Source organism: Struthio camelus, chromosome 13 (genome assembly GCF_040807025.1).
Source record: "Struthio camelus isolate bStrCam1 chromosome 13, bStrCam1.hap1, whole genome shotgun sequence".
Taxonomy (NCBI): domain Eukaryota; kingdom Metazoa; phylum Chordata; class Aves; order Struthioniformes; family Struthionidae; genus Struthio; species Struthio camelus.
The window spans coordinates 8,513,793-8,535,972 of NC_090954.1; the positions used below are offsets into that span (position 1 = coordinate 8,513,793).

Sequence of the window (22,180 nt, forward strand, 5' to 3'; positions counted from 1 at the left end):
TGTGTTCTTCCCATTTCGTAGCTGAGGCACTGGGTTGTTGGAACAGTTAAGTGATTTCTTAGTGTGTTCAGGTGTTCGGTGGGGTAGGTGAAGGCTCATTTATACCAGCTTTCCTGCCTTCTCGTACCTTCTCTTCATCCAACTTCAACTCCTGAACAAAACACAGCAGCAGCACCCTTCTGATCTTGTGCTTAGCACATGCTGTTTTGTTCACCCAGTGTGCCTCCAAGTTGTGGTCTAATCGGACACAGAGTAAAGGAAAGAAAGCTGATCTAGTTTTTGAACTCTCAATACGGCATTTGGTGCAGTAGGAAGTACTGAATAAACATGGAAGTGTTTCATCTTGCTGTAGTATAGAATGAGAATTTGGAACTCAGTCTCTCTCATGCCCCGTCTAGGCTGGAAAAAGCATCAAATCACACTCGCTAGCAGTATATCCAAAAAAAGTCTGTTTGTGGGGGAGAATCAGTCGCTTTCTGCTTTAGGGTGTGTGTGTTTTTAATGCATTAATTAATTTTTATTGAGTGGTGGAAAAACTGATGTCAGAGCTGCATTGCGGCTGGCCGTGGAGGAACACAAGGTGGTAGGAAATAATACATCTAACATCATAAGGGCAATGAAAGTTTAACCATGGAGAGTTTAAAATAGCGAAGCTGAGCCAGGTGGATATTAAAAGATATGACTGAATCAAAACAACAGTCTAATAGTAAACTGGGTTTTTGCAGGGGGAATAGCAAACTTCAGTTAATTTCTCTTATGTATGTGGTGTCCAAGAGTAGGTTTGTTATCTCGACCTTTTGAGTTCTGACTTTGGTGTTGGCAATCCCTGGCCACCCAGGATACACACTGCAAGCTGCCGTCTAGATCTAGGGCTTGTTTGTCTATCTGCCTCTCTCTCTCTCTCTCTCTCTCTCTCTCTCTTTCCTTTTCTCCAGGCTTAGTCCTTCATATTCAGGAGCCTGTAGAGTATCCTTTTCCTTTTACGGTGGTCTGTAAACTTGTCCAGCATTACTTATCCCCTGGCATTGCTAACAGTTCAGATTGCAAAGATCCATGCAAACAAGACAGGGAGGCAGAGAGAAGTGCTTTGGAAAGTGGTACCAAAAAGCAGCATGGTTGCATAATTGTACAAAAGACAATGGATTTTTTTTGTTTTGTTTTCTGTCTCATAACCTGTGAACTGAAAAATGCTATTGGAAAGCCGAATAGAAAAACTTCAGTATCATTCATCACTGTGGGGACATGAAATGTATTGAAATAGTCCACCTGCTTTATGGCTGTTACTTTTTCTCTTTCAGGTTTGACATCTACAGGAAGGTGCCAAAAGACCTTACACAGCCAACCTACACAGGGGCTATTAGTAAGTAGCACTTCTCTTTGCTGTCCTTGCATACCCTTGGTCTAGAATTAAAGATCTTTTGGCCTCTCTGTCTTGGAGGATATTTTTAAAGGGATGCTAAACACTGGAAAGGGCATCCTTTGTTGCTGAGACAGCTCATTTTGCCCAATCTGTCACGTTGTACTAAATGATGGAGCAGTCTGCATGGCTTCAGAATCTTAACGGCATATCTTTACCACTTTTTGTTACTATGAAAGGGATCTCTTAAGAACTAAAGCTGAAATACCCACTGTGCTAGCTACTGAAGTGGCTAGAGAGCTTTTTGCTAGTGTCTTCCTGTGAACGGGAGCCGTGAGTCTGCTCTAAACGCTGGGTGGTGGTGGGGAGAGCTGCCGATTTTTTTTTTTTAATTTTTTAGTTCTCTCTGATGATTGGGTATCCCCTCAGTCAGGGTGAAAAACAGCTGAAGACAGTTGCATTCACATCTTGCTTGCCAAAGAGACTTAAGTTCTGATGTCTAGGTCCTGGGTCAGGAGGGAGGAGGACGGATGGCAACGCACAAGTGGCCAACGGTGAATGTGAATTGGAAGAGACAGATTTCTGTCACAACATGCTTGGGAGATTCATCTGGCATTGTAGCTGGGATAAATGAGCAGAGATTTTATTTTGCTTTTATTTGCCATGTTTTTAAAGAAGAAAAATTACTTTGTCAGAAACCACCAACAATGATCCGCTCTCACTCCCGTGTATCAATCCACAGACTTTGGCTGATACAAATCTCTTGCCTTGGGACTCCTTTCCTTCCTTCCTCCTCCTGAGGTGGGAGACTGCAGGCTGAGTAATGCAATTTCACACGACCATGACCAATGAGTGCGCTGTGCAGAGCGGTAAACATTGATCAGTTGGTCCTGCCAAGTCTGTAATTAGATCCCTAATGGAGCTTTCCTGTTCCATTGAACAGTGACTTCCTTTGATCATGTAGCTTTGCTCCATTCATCCATTCTCGTAGATGGGTCAGTAGCCTTGTATGTCACTGCTGATGTGAGTGGTGTCATATCCCTTGGTGACAACGGGCGTCAAATAGAACTGAGTCAGTAACAGCGAATCAATGGGACACAAAGCAAAGCCTTTTGTAAGCTAAGGAAATTCCTCACTGAAGAGAGTGTGTGACTCTAAATATATGTTTTCAGAGAGTCCTTATCCTCCATGTTCTCCTGATCGTGGACGGAGTTACTTGCCTATTGACTCCCATTTAGTTTTGCTGAAACTGTGAATAAAGGGCTCGAAACTGTTTACTAATTTAGAGGCATATGAGATGTAGTGTTTTGAAAGAAGGCTTTGAACTTGTTAGTGTTCTACCTTCTCTTCTGTTTTGGAAATTAAGAATTCCCACGCTGTATCTGGGCTCTGTTTGAGAATTTGTCTTGCTATGAATCACCTGCAAAGGAGTGTGTTTTAGAAACAAAAAAACCCATCAAAGGCCATCCAGTGTTAGGCTCTCTGATCTGCAGTAAACAGCTCAAGTGATAAGTTTGTTGTGGGAAGGCTTGGAGGCTGTGACTCTTAAAATTATTAGCTGACTTATTTCTCTCTATGGTTATTTGCAGCTTCTCAAGCTTTGGTTTTCTTCTCTGACTGGTTCTCCCTCTTTTCGTCAGAATGCTTGTAGGCAGGCTGATAGAGGCTTTTGAACCACACGGGCAAACTTTGGCAGCTCTGTATGTGAGGATCTTGTATACAGCTTTCATAATGGGCTGTCTGACCAAGCCTGTGACTTGTAAATTGAAAGCCAGCAATCTTGAGCATTGCAGGAGGCTGTGAATGAGACTAGCCTATTGCCATGCCGGTCTGAAGCCTGGGAAGGTTGCATGATTTGGTGATAAATGCTTCAGGGAATTCAGGTTGTAATAATATTAGGAACTTGGGGGTAGGGGAAAGTTCTGCCTCACAAAACCTCTTAGGATTGGAAATCTGTGAAATGGCTATGGCGCAGCTGTACTTTGACTTCCTTGAAGTGTTTCAAGGTTTACAGAGCAGATAAAAAGTAGTCTGTAGTAGCTGACTGATAACTTGGGCCCTTGCCACAATTTCTGCTGAGGCTTTTAAGTCCCGTATCACTTCTGGTACTGAAGCCTTTCTGGAATAGGCGTGGATTTACTACAGGATTTCTGCAGGTGCTTTTGAATTCTAGAAAAGCCTCTTTTGAAAAATTTGATGCATTTATGCTGCCTGCGTTATGGAGGAAAGAGTAGATCAAATTACAGAAGACAGGAGATTGAAAGTACCAACTCTGCTTCTTACCACTGGGAGTCAGATAGCTAACTCCCCTAGAAAGAAGAAGCTCAAAGACAAAGGAGGTAGCTCAATAAGCATCTTTTTTTTTTTCTTGGTGGAGAAGAGCAGGCAATCTCAAATGCTAGCATGTTCAGAAGCCAGCTGGAGAGTCTGTCTGCTATGTAGGGTTTTATAATTTCCTAAGCTGCGCTGGATGCTGCATACAAGGTGTTTGAGATCTGCGTGGCAGACGACCTTCCAGCAACTAGACGTTAGTAGGAACGAAGGAGCAGGAGCAGTCCACTATCGTTTGGTGGAGTGAAGTTTGCCTAGAATAGCATACCCACTGCTATGTGCTTGTCTGAAATGTGTGCAGTAGTTGGGCGTTCCTTTTTTTCAGTAGAAATCTCTTGTTTTAGACAGTATTGAGGTACGTGCGCCACTCAGCCAGGTCATACTGCTGTTGTCCCAGTTCCTCCAGGTGCTTGTGCCAGTCCTTAAAAGCCTCCCTACCCCTGTTTAGCGGTGTCTGTGATGCTGGCACACAGCCATTCTAACAGACCTAGCTAGCACGGTGACAAATTGGCCGTGTTTGGGTATGCAGAGAGCAGTGGCGTGTGCCCTGGGTGTCTGACAGCTGACATCTGGCTGGACAGGAACAGTTTGACTTTTTGAGAGAGGGGTCTGCAGCTCAGGCAGCTGCTGTAGCAATCCTGCTACTTAACAGTCAGTGTGGATGCATAGTTTGCATACACATGTTGTATGCACACATGGTAATGTTATCCAGAAATACTCTATGCTGTGTGGAGGCTGGAGTTTTAAATACGCATCAGGAAATATCAGAGTTATGATTCACATGGCATCTGTAACAAGACCCGCTCCTCGCGCTTCATAGCAGTTTGCTTCATTGAACAATAAATGCCTTAATTTTATGCCTTAATATAGAAATGGATTCACATTCTTATTCTGAACGCTGTGCTAGACTCTTTGCTTTGCATTTCTTTCATTTCTTTGGGGGGTGGGGGGCAGTGTCGGGCACGTATATAGACAGAGGTACGTTCAGAAGGGATAGGTACAAAGGGTTAGGTTGTAGAAGCCAACGTGGAAAAGTTGTGTGGGAGATATCCCCATCCTTTGGGGGTTTCTCGTTAGCCAGCAGCAGTGTATTCCAATGTGTCTAACACTAGGAACTTTCAATGGATTGGTGGTGTTACCATAGTAGAGTTTTCATAAAGCCTGTCTATGATGGCCCTTAGAGTTCTGTGGGAACATTTGCAATGCTCTTGCAGTTGAATTAAACTTTGTATGTTAATTGTTTTATTCTGTCTGATTCCAGCCTTTAATCCACTTTTCCAAATAGAATACAAAAGTTGTCAAGCATGGGCTGTGAGAACTGTGCATTTGCATGGAAGCAAATAAAGGCTTCCACTATGAAATAAGTAGCTGAAGCACTCTGTGCGTGACTTCTTGTACTGGGAACATCACATGTGCCTGTAGAGGAGCCCATGCTCTGTATCTCAAAAAGCTTCCATCTAACTTTTGGCAGAAGAGACGGTTCAGTGCATAGGACTTGCACACAAGTCTCATGCCAACCTCCCCTCACCTCCCAAAAACGTGCATGTGCAGAGAGACTTTAACACAAGGTCAGCCAAGCCAGGCCAGTCCAAAGGTCCATTTAGCCTGATATCCTGTTTCCAGTAGTGGTCAGTAGGAGATGCCTAAGAAAGAGCATAAAGACAGGTTAAACGCTTCCCCAGCCTTCAGTCAGTTGGCAGTTTTGGAGCTTCCTGAGCTAGAGGTGGTTCCTTTGTGTTTAATAGCCCTCAATGGATTTATTCTTCAGGGAACATCTGATTCTTTTTGAAATCTTGTAGACTTTCAGCATCCACAACATCCATAGTCAAGGAGTTCCAGAATTCAGTTGTGTTGTGTAGAGAAAAACCTCCTCTTGTTTTTAAACCTTCCCCTTCCCTCCCATGCTTGTACTGGAAGAGACAATGAGCAGTTGTTGCCCATTCATCTCCTCCAGGCTGCTCATAATTTTATAGAAATCTCTCGTGTTGTCCTCAGCAATCTCTTTTCCAGGTTGAAAACTGACCATGCAGTTTGAAGACTGGCAAAAATATTAAAGGCCTTTGAAAGTCAGTCCCTGCCAGGTGTTTCAGGGTACTCTTACTCACCTGTAGGATTTCTAAATATAGGCTAGTGTAATTTTATTGTACTCTACTTGATAAGTATTCTCACAGGTCTTTGGTAGAAGAGGTGAAATGAGAGATGGACTTGAGGGAGCAAATACTTGGTATGCTGGGAAAGGAGAAGGTAATTCAATGACAGAAATGGCAGAGAAGAAAGTAAAAAGTTGGAAAAGAAAGCAAGCTTCAGAAGAGAATTTACAGTTAGCAGTACCAGGCTTGCACAGAAGTGATGGAGAGCCGAGAGATCTGGCTGATGCTGTGGAAGGCCTTTTCTAGGATGATAACGAGGCACAGAGGAATGTGGGAAACGACTAAGGATGAAACGGTTGTCTCCATGTGAAACATTTTCCCTCTACTTACTAACAAAGATGAGTGATCTTGTGTCTCTGCTGTTTGGTGATTAACAGTAAGAAACACTAGATCAACCTGTCTTGTGACTGGCTGGTTGCTTCTTTTGTGCTCTTACGTAGGTGTATATATTCTCGTAAGAATCTGCCACTGTGCTTTAAGTAGACCTTTCTCCTCCCCCATGCTGCTCTTCTACCCTGCTAGCAGCTTAGCTGGGTTACAGCAGAGTGTTCTTCTCTGTGTCTTGACAGCCAAGAGTTGGAACTAGCTGTGTGACCATCTAAGGGGGTTGCTCTTTGAAAATTAATATCTCCTCTCACTTCCCATTTTCCTGCTAATCTTTGGCTTTCTTTTTCCCTTCTCTCTCTCTTTCTTCATCCTCGTTAATGTATTTTTTTGGCATCTCCTTTAATCCCTTGCCCTTTTGAGAGGGTCAGTAAATGAATCCAGCCTTGAAACAACCCTGATGAGGAAGGGGAAGCAACACATTTCTTTCCTCAGAACCATGGGCTGACTAATCTGAAGAATGAGGCACAAGGCTTTGGGTCACTTCAGGGCCTGTCTTGGCATTTGCCTTAATTATCTCCTCTTTCCTTCCCTTGCCTCTAATACTCTCTACCAAGGCTGTTTGGACAAGCACAGTAGCGTGATACAATTGCTCTCCAGCCAGTTGTTGCTTGTGCTTCCCAAAGGAATGGGTATTCAGGCTTTATTGGTCACACGGAATAAAGTTGAGGAACAAGGTTTTCTTATGTATTTCTCAATCTTAATTAGGAGCTATGGTAAGGTGCTCATTTCAGAGTGCTTGGTCATTATTACTCTCCTGGGACTGAGGGGCGAGACAGATTATGTGCCTGTTGTCACAACTCTGGAATAACGTGCCATTTCCTGGTTTACTCTTTTGTATAGTGATTCACTGTGAACTTGGAAGTTTTATTTGATACCGATATACATTGCAGCCCTGTCTCCTTGAGCTGGCGCATCCTTGTCTGCTCCAGTCATCCCTACTCAGCAGGGTTTTCAGCTGTCCGTCCTTCCAGCCCCTCCTCTGCAGGTCTACTGTGTGAACCTCACTGTACAATGTTTTGTACAGTTTTCTGATGACGAGTAACCAGTAATATACAGTTACTTTGGGCTCCCTTCTTTTAACTCTAGGTTAGCTTTCTTAAGAAAGATAAGGGACTTGCTGTTCAGGTACTTCGTGTTTCCTTCACTAGGATTTTTCCCTCACTGAAGAGCCAATGCATCTGCAAATGGAGAAATTAGAGAAGCATCAGGCATTGGCTAGACTAGTCCATTGTCCCCATGTCTCTGCTGTGCCAGCTCTGTCTGTTGGGTTGGACAGACTGTGCGGCCAACTTTCACGTGGCCTTAGGACTTGATAAAGAGGCAAAATGTCTCCTAATCCACAATATGCTGCGTAACTGAATGTGTGCTTTTGAAGCAAGATGGTGTTGATTCTTGTTTTAGTAGCAGTAAAATGTCATTGGCAAAGGCTCCAAGGATGTCATACTATCAAGCAGCCTGGCAAGAGGGAGGGAGGGGCTGGCTGACCAGCGCTGTGTACTGGAGATGGAGAAAGTGGGAGCCATGGGGAGATGGAAATTGCCCTTTGGGTTGGAAGGTAGCCCAAGAGTTTAGATATCCAGCGGGATGTTGGATATTCTGGTGCGAGACTTCTGAGGTTCCAGTGGTATCACCCTGAGCTCTCCTCAGGGTCCCTGTCTCTTAAGAGAGTGTGAATTCTCAAGTGTGTCCTGAGTGACGCATTCATCGAAGGAGTAATTTGTCTACGTGAAAACAACTTGTGTCTTTATTAGAGATATAAAACTAACCTTTTCCTCCATCTTCCTCTTTTCCAGTCTCTGTCTGCTGCTGTCTCTTCATACTGTTTCTCTTCCTGTCTGAGCTCACCGGATTCATAGCCACTGAAATGTAAGTAAAAATCATGTTTTCTTTTATATGAGTGCATATGTGTATATGGTTCTTTAAAGCTTCATTCTGTTATCTTGCATAAATGTGTCTGTAATTTCACTAGCCCAATTAGTCAAGTAATGGTTTTTGGACTCCTTTTGGTTGAGTCCAGAGTCTCAATCATTCATTCAGCTTTTTAATTTACTAATGTATGCCAGGCAAACTTAGTTCAAAAATACTTTTGTTAGAGAAAGCTGTTCCAGACCTACTTGATCCTTTATCAGCGGCATACTAGATTTGAGTGTTGCGCATGGGGGATGTTTTTGATGTGACCACAGATTATACCCAGCTTCTAACCCTTTCCAGTTTCTGTGGTGATCAGGTGTAAGGTAGTGTGAATGCTAGAGAGGTCAGTGCCTCTTCCCCTTTAAGCTGTTCATTTCTTGTGCTCATCTGAGATTGTTTCTCCTCTTCTTCTGAGTAGATACTTTCTTCTGCGCTTGTTTTATTCAAAGTGATTCTGGAAAAATAGCATCTTTTTCATCAGTGACACCATATTTTTAAATGTGTGGTGCCTACTGGTGGAACCCATGCAGTCTGTGCTCTGAGACTGCAGGGTTTCCATTGCTGATATGGTGGGATGCCTGACAAGACGTTTTCTTTTCCCCTCACTTCCCTGTGGACAAAGTGAGGGTCACATTTTCCCAGTCTTCACTGGACATTTTTGGTGATGCTTTTTTGGACTAAGGAGTTGCATTTAAGCATGAATGATTTTTAGCTTAATGTTAATAATGCTACTTTTTTTTTTTTTTAATCTGAGATAGAGCTGAATGTCTGATACATGCAGATAGGTTTACTTGTGACGTGGGTATTATCCTGTCTTTGTGCCTGTTGAGCCTTACTTGGAAATGTAGTTGACAGGCTTTGTACCTAAAGAGGAGCTGTCCCCAGGTAACCTCTTCAAGACCTTGCTCGAGCAAAATGAAAATAATTTTCTTTTTAAAAAAATCACTCATAGAACATGTATTTTAGTTGAATCAGACTTTTCCCCCCCTCTTCTCATGCTCCTCTGCCTTAAAATAAACTTTCCTTAGTAACTCCTTCTCCATCACCCTGCTGATGTGGCAGTGAGCTCGCTAGCTGTGATGTACGATTCCTGGAGAGTTAGGAAGGGTGGAGCTTGCATCAGACATACATGGTGGTCCAGATAGCACCAGCCATCCCTGCCGGGCAAAGCAGCTCTTGAACGCGTTGGACTCGTGTGCCAGATTTTGACGTACCGTGCTCTGTGTTGGTTCTGATAACCGTGTGGCTCTTTCATTGCTTTTGTGCGACTCTGACTTGGAACGAGAATATCATCTCGAGAATAATTGTAACTTTGAGTAATGCTTAACCTTAAGACAGCAGTGTTATCTAGCTCTAACTAATTTTTTTATTCCTATTGTTCATTTACTTCAGAGATAGTATCTTATGTTTCTTACTCCCTTATTCTTTCTTTGAATTCGGTTCCATGCCTTTGCTTATAAAGTACTTGCGATCAGCTTGTCAACCCACTTCTCTCTAGAGCTGAATTGTCTTTTAGAAAAAAAAAAAAAAGCTAGACAAATCGCTTCAAGTAAAATAGTACTCTTCCTTGTTCTCATCTTAGATCACATTCTCTCATTTGATCTTCTTTTTCTTTTTTTTCTTTTTTTTTTTTTTTTTTGGTTAATGCTTTACTGGGGAAATCAGTGACATTTACTGAAGTCTGATCAAATTAAGTGGTGTGCCTTTGTGTTGTGAGAGCTTCCTGACTAAAGATTTCTTTTTTGAACAGCCAAATTATATGATTCTTTGAGGTCTCTTCAGGCTTTTTACACATTGTGACCTTGTTAACAGGATGATGCATTTTCCACAAAGATATTACGGGTGCTGTAAGTTCCTGAACGCTCAGCTGACAGGATTCTCATTAAAACCTCAGAGAAATGCTATACTGCCATTCCCAGCAGGAACTACTTGGAGAGGAGGTGTTTATAAGCAGTAAAGCAGTAAAATTTTAGTGAGGGTGTCATGGAAGAGGATGAGACAAATGAATGCAGGAAACTGATTCGTCATGGACCATCCAACACAATAACTTGCAAAATATGAAAACCTCCTTCTGATGAGTTATAGGTCATCAAAATCTCTCTTGCTGGGAACAGATCACCCACAGTATTTGTGAAGAGTCTCCTTCTGTAACAATGGAAATACTTCAGAATGTGACATTAACAAAGTACTTCCTAGTTCAGTAACTTCTAAAGACAAAGTAAACTTTTCTTTTTCCATTTCTTACTCATTGCTCTCTCTTCTGGGAAACCCTGCACCATAGAGGTGTTCAGAGATGCTACTAACCTCTTGTGTTTCCCTTTCAAAGGTATATTACTGGTGGTACGTTATGATGCAGCATAGTCCAGTGATTTGGACTTTGGGTGTAGAAGTGTGGAGCTGTTGGGAGCAATGTCAGATCTGCATGCTGCCGTTACGAAAGGGGTGGTGGTAGATAGCAGGGGGGGGATGTTATCTCACAAAAGACATTTTTGAGCCTTACTTGCCCCTAAATTATATACTTTTTGAAGATACAGAAGATTGCTCAAGTGCAAATTGTTGAATTCCAATCAACTAGTATTACAAGCTTCAAGTCTCTTTTATATCAAGAGTTTTCTACAACAGATATCCCTGCCAGCTTGAAGTTTCCTTGCGTCAGCCAGGATCTGAACGATTAACCACGGTATGCTTACTTGTGTTAACTTACATGGAATAAGCTTTCCTGCTTTGCCAGTGCCAACTGCATTACGAGACTTCCATCGGTCTTTCTCCTCTTGCGTAATATTTCCCTTTAAAGCAGTCCTGCACTTGACAAAGCAGGATTGCATGGAAATAGCTGCGCTTCTTGGATGGCAAGGAGAAACTGAGAGCCCTTGGCCATGTGCCTTGCATCAGAGATGTACCAGATTGCCTGATGTGGACCCATGCATAGATCATAACCCTATGCCAAGTAATTGTGCATGGTGCATATGCATGTGACAGCCTGCTTCAGGGCAAGTCGGTAGCAACCTCAATAGCAGTGGTACCCACAGGATTAACTGTTTAACTCTCACCAACAGGAGGTTTCTTCACTGTCCGCATCTAAAGCGCGAGGCTGGTGTGGTTTGTTGTACTCGTGTGCTGTAACATGAGAAAACAAGATCTCCTCTGCACTACACCAACCCCTAGCGCTTGCCAGCTTCTACCCAGTGCTGGATTTTCTTCTACATTCGTTGGACCGTCGCAACGTAATTTCCTATTATTACTAGAAATCTCAGTTTGGTCGCTCTTACTCAACTTGATCGGTGTTTTTCTGTAACCAGCCCCTTGTCTTAGTGCTTGTAGTCTTAACTGCCAAAGGCTTGTCTAGGTAGCAGAGGCCAGGAAATGGTACCCTCGTCTTGAGGTTAACAGTCATAACACTAAAACTAAACAGATTATCTACGTGTGGAAGATGGCGTGCACCACAATAGCTGTGTCATAACTCGCTGTGTAGGCATGTCTAATGAGCACCAAGATTGCGTCTGTGCGAGGGAGCTTGCTTCAGTTAGGAAGCCAAGTGAGATACTGCGCACATCACAGCGGCCGTGCAGGAAGTTCATGTGGCGTAGGTAACGCACTGTAAATGCACATCCTACTTTGCTGCTTGCTAGCTTCCTGTATAGACAAGCCCCGAGTAGTTTAGAAAATTCCTAGTTTCTCATTTTCTAAATCTATTGCATGACTCTAACAGGGAATCCTCTGAGTAGCCATGAGGGAAATCAAAGCTTGTATCTTAGGTGGGGCTACGTATTTTTTCAGGAAAAGTACAGCAAAGTGCTGATGAGGTAAGAGAGTCTGTTGTTTTGCTCAACCACAACTCATCGTTGCAGTTAAGAGGACTAGCACTGGAGAGATTAGCACTGGAAATCAGACCCAGACTGAGTGTGACTGAAGCTCTCAGAACGGTCCAAAATATGGCATGCTCCTCAGTTCTTTTAAAGAAAGATAAAAGAAAGGAGGTCCATGCTCCACACTTGTATTTGATACTGTCAATTTTGCAGAAGTCCATGTTTGTCCTGCTGAGCAAATGACTGAAATGGCTGAAGAAATAAAGCTGAAGTGTTAAATGTGTTTGGTATTTCCTGGGCAGGCTCAGTAGTAGACTGAGAGTGGACTCAGGGCTAGAAGTTGCTTGGCATACCTTTAAGGGCCTTCCTCACTCATCTTGCTGTTATGTTGCAAATCAAGAACATAGAAATCATCTATCTCTTTTCTAATTAACCCAGATCAATTCTGGAAGTTAATAGCTGGCAAGAAGATAATCCTGCATTTTATGACCTTAATTAGGTCATGAATTATATTCTATAGGTTTGATAAGAGTTTTCAGAGTATTCCATTATTAAGGAGGCAAGATGTAATTAACTAATTTAGTTTGCCTTGCATTGGCAGCCTGGGGAAGGGATAGGAGGGTATGAATTTGGCACTTGTGGTATGAATGTGACAGGTCAATTATTGTTGACCAGATACAGCACACTAAGTAGAAAGCAACAGGCCATTCCTGGCAGTGTTGTGGTGGTGGTGGTGGTGGTTGTTGTTTGTGTTTTAATGAAGTAACTGGCACTGAACAGGTGGAAATGACAAGTTTGCTACTTGAAATGCTGCATCCCCCTGCCAGGCAGTTAATTACTTAGGTAGAATATCTGCAATAAAAATACCGTATTTGCATAAAGTCATAAATCAGCAACAATGTCCAAATCATTTGTTCGTTTGAGGTGACTGGGTCATTCACTGCGAACACCTGCTTTCTTTTATCTGTCTGAAGAATACCTACCTTGGCCAGTCTGTGAACATCACAAACATGAGATATCATGTGCAGCACAACTCAACTCTTTGTGCGGGCTGTCAGGTGCCGCACATATGGAAGCTCCTGGCCTTTTGCTTCTTCCCAAGACCAATACTGCTTGTTCACCCTGGGCTTACTTGCATGCCCAAGACTGATCCTGCAATGAAACAGGGGAATAGCTATCATATCTGCCTTCAGAGAACTCGGAGCTCCTCTGTTCCTTAGCTCCCCGAGGTATGTGGAATGTGTTTTGTGGCTCTTGGCCCATGAAAATTTCTCATAGCAGCTTTCAAGGTCAAACTGCACCTGCTCTGAACAGCAGTGTGATCCTGGTGCAACAAGTATTCCTCCTGCCGGGGACTGTAACCTCGGAGCACAGGGAGCACAGTGCTAGAGCTTGTATGTTCTCATCCAGGTCCCAGACACTAAGCTAGAAACGCAACTCCAATTCCACTAGCTCATCTGGTTGAGGCAGATGAAATTCTGGAGCAAGCTAGACCAGAAGGTGGAATAAGACCTAGTAGCTAGAGGGGAATGGGAGTTGTGATCCTGCTCTTACCACTGACTGACCTTGAGACAAACACTTAACTTTTCTGTAGAAGGACAGTAATACTTAGCTGCCTACCTCTCAGGGGTGTTAAGAGGCTTAATTAATGTTTGCCTAGTACCTTGGAGATTACCTAATAAAAGGTGTTGTATGGTTGTGAAGTGTTGTTATGCCGTCTGTCCTAATGTACCTGTGTGGGTTAGCAGGAAGCGGAAGGTCGTGTCATGATGTCATTTGCAATCTCTGACTCAAATATACGTTGACGTCTTTAGAACCCTTCTCCTTCTTCCTGCCTCCTGGAGAATTGTAATTCCTTCCTTTGTAGGACAGTGTGTTTTCTATGCTTCGCCAAGATCAAATCTGGGCTAAAGACCTTCTAAATGAAGCTTTGACTGAGATTCAGGCATAGAAGAAAGCTTACAAATGGCAGAGCAGTACACTGCATGCACAAATTGAGAAGATGGTTCATTTGCCTGAAGTTGACTCTTTTATGGCTTGGCACAGCTGAGAAGAAGGTAGCGTAGGAGCCTCAGCTGGGGCAGCTGTGGTTCTGGAAGCTGTCAAGGGGATGGTCGATTAGAGCTCACCTAGCAAAGTCTCTTGAGAAGCTTTGGACTCCACTGAGAAAGAGTAATTATTTTCCCCCTTTAGCTTTAGGGTCCTGGAGGCCAGAGAGTGCTTCCTGGGAGTTAGAGAACAAGGTAAAATGCAACTTGCTGGAGTCAGCAGTGTATTTTTTGTCTGTACGGCAGATTACTGGGGAGGAGGGTGTCTGGTTGTTCGCTGTGAAAGAGGGAGCAAAAAGGTTAGAATCTGTCTGAAGTAAAGACTAGGCCAAAGACGACAGAGGACAAGGAAGATGCATTCAGGCAGAGTTTGAAGTTCAAAAAGGCTGATACAGTGTGCCTTTTCTCATGTTCAAAGGGCCGCAGGCTCTTCAGCTCGTAAAGTGCTGAAGTGTCTAATGTTAGTGGCCAAGGTTGCTGGGTGAAAATAACATCTCCTGGGGAAGTTTGTTTCTGGGGAAACAAAGCTGTTGTATCATAAATCTAAGTCTTGGAGCATTGAGAACATTGGATAAGATCATTAAGAAATATTAAGCCCCTTTGCTGCTGTTTTCCCCCTTTCTCTTCTCTTGCGTGCCTTTTCCACAGTCTGCAACCTTAGCCAAATAATCCCTCCAATTTTTCTGTGTAGTGTTACAAGTTTATAAGCAAGCAAACAGGATGAGTAACTGAGAAGAAGCCCAGCAGCCAAGGAATGTGAAGTATTTCAGAGTAGCTCTTTCTAGAAGTGAACCAGATTCTTTCTGTGTGGATCATGGCTCCTGCTGCATAGAGAAACTTTCCTCCCTTTTTTCCTCCCTTTTTCCTTGAAACAGTGAAGGTTGCTCCCTGTGGTGGGAGCAGTGCACCTCTTACCTGTCCTACTGCCCATGTTACACTTTCATAGCTCTGCACCTAACCACTGCTTTATTGTGCCACTTTATTTAAGTCGTCCTTGACAGCAACCAGTAAAATACCAACCCCTACTTACTTAGGGTCTTGGGAGGAGGTATGTGCCACCTCTGTAGTCACAATACAGGCGTATATACTGCTCTCTCCAAACAGCTGTATGAACCACTTGTACTTGCAGTGTCCTTCTGCCTGACCTCAGATTTTATCTCCCTTGTGACAGTCCCAGATTCATGGTTAATCCCTGTTGCTCTAACCTTGGGACACTTTAGATTCTAGGAAGGGCAACTATAAGTCAGAGCCAACTTCTTTTCTTCCACCGGCGACGTTATTCCTCCGGGGAGAGTTGCTAGAGGTAGCAAACACCACTTCTCCCAACATCCCAGGGTTGTCTAATTAAATAATAGGAAGGCTGTGTGCAGCTTGGATTCTTGGCCTTGGAGAGGGCGATAGCAACTGCCAGCTCCATCCAGCTTCCTCCCAAGGGAGGAAGAAGTGGAACAAGGACCAGATGTTACAAGCTGTCAGGTTTCTAAGGAGTGATAGGTAGGGCTGTAGAGTTGGGAATATGAGTAGGGGGCTACCAGGCAAAGAGGAGGAGGAAGTGGCCGTGAGCCTTGCCCAAGGGACAAGTTGGGAACTGTTGGTCTAGTGACCGGAGCTCAGGGCAGGAAGGAAGTCGCCTTTATCTTTGCAATTAATGGGATGTGTAACATGGACAAACTGGCCTACTTCTCTTTGCCTCAGTGATCCAGTCTGTAACTGAGTGACTTCACCACTTTGCTTTCCTGTGTAAAACATTTGGCTGTGTGCACAGTTAGTCCTTGGACTTCTACTAGCCACCATGTCTCACTCTGTTATTGCCAAGAGGCTTGTGTGCATATGCGTGCTCACGGACCACACCTGACTGCGCTTCTTCTGACTAGTTCAGAACTGGAGATCGCTAAATGCAAATAATAACGTTCCTAGAGTTTCAGCCCAGAGAAGCGGGATCTGAGCTGCTTAACCTGATGTGTTCGTCAGCGAGCGCACATGCTCCTTTCCGCCAGTGCTGTTAAACTGCCTGCAGCATTGGCTGGGCATGGTCTACATCTCAGACGGCAGAGAGAGCTGGGAAGAAGCCAGGTGCTGTTATGAAACAGGTTTGCTGGCAACTGGGATCTTGATGGGAGGACTCCGAGAGTGCAGAAAGGTGCCTGGCTTTGGGGGATTAATGCCTCTCCTGGCTGGAGCTGCTCCTCACAACCATATTTGGAAGTATGACTTAATCCTGTACGCTACCTAATCCGTCAGTAATGAATACGTAGAGGATTTAATACATTCCACCTGGAAGGAGAGGGCTCAGCCAAGAAGCTTCTAACTAGGTCGCTGATGAGCAATCTTGCCCCTCCCTCTGTGTCATTTTTATTAATCACTTGAAAAATACATTGAGTAACGATTGCAAGTAACTTGTCAGGCCAATTAAAAACAGAGAAAGGTAGGGCTGTGAAGCCAAAGACAAATGCTGTGCCGATTTTAAATGACTGTCTATAAACCCCACTGACCTGTGAATAATTATCCCAGCAAAACTGGCAGCTATGTGCTTCTCTGTCTGAAGACTTGTTTCTTCTGAATACGCAGGGCAAACAGTTCATTATTGTCCAGAGATGTATCACCGGGACGAAATCACTTTGAGTCTGTCTTGGAGCTGCCAGTAATCTGGTTTGTCTATTAGCATACACACTTTTCGGCAAGGGCTTGTCAAAGTGTTTCATACACTTTGAGCATTAAATAAAAATAATGCAAAGCTCTTACTGGTGAAGGTAGTTTATTTTATGGAGATTGCCTGAACGGAAGTTCCCATCGCTTTACGATCCCTCCTACTGGGAAACAAATTGTCAAATCTTCTTACTTGATGAGGCTGAACAGTGTTGGACTGAGAGAGAAAGAGCGGTTAGGTAATCTCACCATCTTTTTGGTTTAGTGTGGTGTTTTTCCTTGGAATGTGTTTTCTAGGATTGCTTATGCTTAGCTAACGCTGCTGTTCTCGGGGGCGGGGGGTATATTTTAAGTGTCAAATGGATTGTATGTGCCAACAATAAATATTTATAATCTTGTACTCCTTTTACTTTTTATCTGTATTTTGTCTTCTGTGAAATATGTGCCAGCCCTCTGGGTGCTATAAACAGCATTACTCTTTGGGAGACTGTTGCATAGCGTATTAGAGCCTGCTGTCCAGGATGTTTCATCCCATCTGTTTCCTGGCTCAAGTCCTCTTCTCCTCAATTGTATGTGTTGTTTTTAGTTACAGTTTTTAGGCTGAAATGAGATGTTAAGGAGAGACGTGCAAGTAGGGGAGAAGGGCAGGGGGGAGGCTTTGGCACCCAAGAAGGGAGCACTAGCAGTGGAAAGCCGAGGAATGGAAGCAGCTCAGGCAGCTTTCTAGCCTGGCATGGTTAATCACAGGTCTCAGTGCCCCACAGCCTGCCATGCAGCTACCCTTGCTTCTGCTGTGTCAGCTGGGTGGCGAAAACAGATGGCAGTTAGTTAGCCAAATCGTCCTTTCCTGTGGGATAGCTGAGAGCAGCCTTTCTCTAAACCTATCTGCACTATAGAAGAGCGCCTGCTTCCCTCTTTTGTGAAAGGAAAAGCGAGCTAGCACACTAGCCTGTCGCCTCTTAAACACTAGGTTCTTGTTTTGTGTCGTTAATGAGGCTCAGGTGGGGGGGAATGAATTAGAGCAGGAGGATTTATTTTTCTTTTTTTCTGCTATAGAGGAGACGTTTAGAGCCTCCGTATACTGCGCTCGTCAAGCAAGGAGTAACGTTAAATTGTGGCTTGTCCCCATGCAATTGGAGAGACAGTTTCTGCTCGCAGTCCGTAACTCTTGCTAGCAAGGGTCACACAATCAAAACACTAATTTTTGCGTTCACTTGCGAGTTCTTTCTTTGGAAAGTAGCTGAGTGCGTGAACCCACTTGTGGTCTTGTGTCCTCCAGAGTTAATGAGCTCTACGTGGATGACCCAGACAAAGACAGTGGAGGGAAAATAGAAGTGAATCTGAACATCAGTTTACCAAACCTGCATTGTGAATGTGAGTACCCCCTTTCACTCTTCGTTCTTTCATCGTGTTTTAACTGATAATTGAAAGAGGTCTGAATTGGGGTAGTGGCCCTTCTTCTGTAACGGAGTGGAGATGAAGTAGCTGCAGTCTTTGCCAATACCCCTTTGCTTTGTGTTTCAGGCTGGGACACCTGTTTTCTTGGCCCTGAGCTCTCTCTGCAGCCCTTGGTAGTGGCTGACCTTCCTCACTGGCTTCTTTGTCTTGTTTCCTTTTTTAGAGTGACCTTTTTGTGTTTGGCAGCAAGAAATTCCCAAGTTTTATTTGTAATTCTGAATGGACCAGCTACATGTTGGCTTTCACAAATCGCCTCCCTTGATTACCTGACATTTTTCTGTTTCTAAACTTGAGATTGTAGTCACCTGGCAGGATATAGGAGATACTTCTGTGTCAGGTAGGCAGTCTGAAAAGTTTGGTTGTCAAATCCTTTCCGAAGAGCTGGTATGACAATATTTGACAGGTGAATTTACTCATTGCCGGGAAAAAAGATGTGAATTTTTTTTTTTCCAGCAAAAGCAGTACATACCTTTCCTGTACAATCTTTCTGTTTTTTTTTGTTTTGTTTTGTTTTGTTTTGGTCTTCCTCTTCCACCCATGCAGTAGTTGGACTAGACATCCAGGATGAAATGGGAAGGCATGAAGTGGGTCATATCGACAACTCGATGAAAATACCTCTCAACAATGGGGATGGCTGCAGGTTTGAGGGCCATTTCAGCATCAACAAGGTGAGTAGGAACGACAGCGGGTGAGTGTGCTGGCTGGAGAGGTGCTAGCAAGATCCATTTGTAAAATGCCCATGAAAATCTGTGTGTCAGTGTCTGCTGCAGAGGATGCATGCATGTCCCTAATCAGTAGGTGAGCTTGGTTCTCTCGGTGATGCAGAACAATGTGTGGAGAGGAGGCTCTGTAGTTAGACCCACAGAGAGCATGTTAGATCAGGCTCATTCTTACCGTTCTCCAGCACAGATAATCCAGGTAGCATTGTTTTAATAGCAGAGAGTAGCCCTGTGGTCAGTGCTGCCACTTTCAGTGAAGCTGCCCTAAGGTTTAGGGGACTGTTTGAACTCCTTGCGAATGCGGAGTGACTTCTGTGCTTACTCGTCACGACTTTTGCACCTCCAAAATGTGACTCACTGTGCAGAGGTCTTTGGCAATGTCTCTATCCAAACCTCTTTTGTTCCAAGAGCCACAGAATGACAGGAAAATTCCCTGCTAGAGGACGCCAGCCCAACAGAAACGGCTCAACGTTAAGATGTTTGGAATACATACACGAGGCCTGTGCGCATGCTTCGTAGGGGTGCTCTGCTTCTGTCTCAAGGAATGAAAATCCAGGCCTGGAGGAGGCTCCTCTCTGGGATGGGTGTGTTAAGAATTGAATAATCTTGCTATGTAATGCTGGAGATGACTATTTGGGGTGGGGGAGGCAGAGGTGGGGCCAACTGATGTCCTAAGAAGGGCACACCCTTTATTCACGCCTCCTCATGTACCACAGGCTACAAAATCCTACTTCCTTCTTTTCCTCCCAGGTCATGGTAAATCGCATCTAAAAATAACAGACAGAACCTCTTGCTGATTCGTTGGCGTGGAAAGGATTAGGGACTTAAAAAGAAGACGTTTCTTTCCTGACCTCTAAGCCATCAAAACTACTGGTAGCTGATAGCCCAAAAAAGTGGGAAAGGGCTCGTTGAAAGCTAGTTCTTGTTCTGCTAATCCCCAAAGCGCAGAGCTAAAATACTCTTTTTTTTTTTTTTTTTTTCCTGGTATGTGTGGTGCTTTCTGCTCACCAAGGCAACTCAACAGGGGGCTGCTGTACATGGCAATCAGAAGTTCCCTTTGCTTCTTAGTTTGTGTGGGGCCACTGTTTGTGTCGTGTCATATCATGGTTGTGGCCACTGTCAGAGGGAGAGGGGCCTAGCACAGGGCTTCTGGCTCTGAAAATCTGAACCTCTCATGTTTGAGGTGAAAGTCTTCAATCCCTTGGTAGACATTTTATGGACTTCTGTGTGACCTACAGGTCATACAGAACAGGACAGGGCCCTGCCTTGAAACCCGACTGAGGATCACAGTCGGGCCCTCTTCTGTGGGCCTGTGCAGACATACAAAGACAGTCCTTTCTTTGAAGAGCTTATGTTTGAAGACGCTGATCCTGCAAAGAGCTTCACAGCTGCTGAGCTTCCTGTTGACTTTGGTGACTGAGTGAAGTTAGTGGTAGGAGCAATGATTAGAGCCTGAGTATGTGACAGCACCTGGCAAGGCATCCAGCCTGGAGAGGGGGCAGAGCGAGGTGGTTTTCCATTGTTCCTGTTGCAGAATCTGCCGCCCCGTTCACTTAGGCTGCGTATGTCCACACCTCAAAGTGTTTCCTGGAGCACCCAGCTCCTCATCAAGTCATTTGAATTGGCTTTTCTGAAAGCTTATGTAACCAGCATGCGGCCTGTGCCGGTTCAGCTGGTGAAGCATCTCTGCAGAGAGGACTGGGCACTAGTTGTATAACAGTCCTCCCGCTGTTGTCTCAGACTGTTGTCAGATTGCTTTTCAGTGTTGCCAAGGGGTTTGCAAATCAAGACCATTTGATTTCCTGCCCTTTTCCTGCTAGGAAGTTTCTTGCAGCTTCCATAACCGTCATTGAGCTAACTCTGCTGAAAGACTTCACGGTATAGGGCTAGTGACCTGAAAGGGTGCGCATGCCACAGCGATCCAGTCAAAACGACATCAGTGCTCGTTTGCTGTCTTGGCAACTGGAGTCCTTAGGTGAAATCTGTATTTTTCAGAACTTTGTGTTTCTCTCAGTCAAAAAAAAAAAAAAAATCCTGTACTTGAAAGGGCTGTTACCAGGGTTGGAAGCGGAAGATATGGTTTAGTTTGAATATGAAGCCTATAGATTTAAAAAAAAAAAAAAAAAAAAAAGTCTCTTTCTTACCCACAGTCTTGTCAAATGTAAGGTTGCTCATGACCAATGCTAAAATAAGAAAGTATCCACAGCTTTCTTAGGTTGTTCTGCAACAGTGGGTCCATTTACAAGTGTGAGGTGTGGGAGGAAAACATTAAGCAACTGTTGACTGCCAAAGGCATGAATCTTATTTAACAGGGATGAAAGACATAGCCTTAAGTGTTAGGAATCCCTGAGGCTGGGAGTGGTCCACTCATCACCCCATAGTCAGCAGGAGTGGCAACGTGAGGATGCCTGGGATGTAACTGCTCTGAACGCTGTGTGTGGTATGGTGATGTTGGTCAAGCGCGGGAAGGTATTTCAGAGCCTTTCACTGATGTGCCGGGGGTTACCCCCTGCTACGTAGATACAGCGTGTCAGGCTGCATGGATCTGGGCATATCTGCTTCATATCACAGAGCCTGGCGATACCTTGAGGGATAAAACGTGAAATCCTGTCTGTCTTGTCTTGGCTAATTTTAGGTCCCTGGTAACTTTCACGTGTCAACACACAGTGCCACTGCGCAGCCTCAGAATCCTGACATGACTCACATCATCCACAAGCTCTCCTTTGGGGACAAGTTGCAGGTGAGTGCTCTTCCCTGAAAGTTCTCTCTCTGTAGGGGACCAAATGCAACAGGAGCAACTTTGATATTAGATTCTTTGATCAGTGTTATGGAAGGGCTGTGTACAGTGTGGGAGGACATAGGAAAGAACTGCCCGGATAAGCAAATCCGTCCTTTGCATTTATGCAGCGTGCTCTCAGTCTGGAAGAGTTCACAGACTCTTCACGTGCCACCACGTCAAGAAGGAACAGCGTTCAGTCATAGACTAACTTTGCTGTTTTCATCTGAAATGGAAAGTGCTTTTGGAAAACTAAGTGTCTGTGTTCATGCTGGGAACAGATATGAAGATTCCTGGGTCTGTAAAATACCATACAGTACTGCTTCTAGTGTTAATTTTGAAAACATCTTAAGTGAGCGTCTATGCAGAGGAGCAGTAATTATACTAAGGGAAAATGTGTTCTGTACTGTCTTCACCATGGCACCAGTTCTTTATAATTCACTTCACCATACTTCTAAAGCAGACATCTATTAGCCACATTTGTTCTGTGAGACATAGGTCAGACTTAGAATTGCCAGTTCCCTGCTGGGAAGAAGTTGAACATGTGCACTTACCCTGTGGATGGAGTTACACCTTGTGTTGCAAGTTATG

The 22,180-nt window shown here is 44.1% G+C and overlaps 1 protein-coding gene across 1 annotated transcript in view; it reads left to right on the forward strand.

The window, feature by feature from the left end:
• ERGIC1 (endoplasmic reticulum-golgi intermediate compartment 1) overlaps positions 1–22,180 on the forward strand; it is a 61,377-nt gene that overhangs the window by 22,487 nt on the left and 16,710 nt on the right. Inside the window, exons 2-6 of the mRNA XM_068959239.1 lie at positions 1,299–1,360; positions 8,019–8,091; positions 17,916–18,010; positions 18,638–18,762; positions 21,449–21,553. Of these exons, the coding sequence (XP_068815340.1) occupies positions 1,299–1,360; positions 8,019–8,091; positions 17,916–18,010; positions 18,638–18,762; positions 21,449–21,553 (460 nt within the window). The remainder of the gene's footprint in view (positions 1–1,298; positions 1,361–8,018; positions 8,092–17,915; positions 18,011–18,637; positions 18,763–21,448; positions 21,554–22,180) is intronic.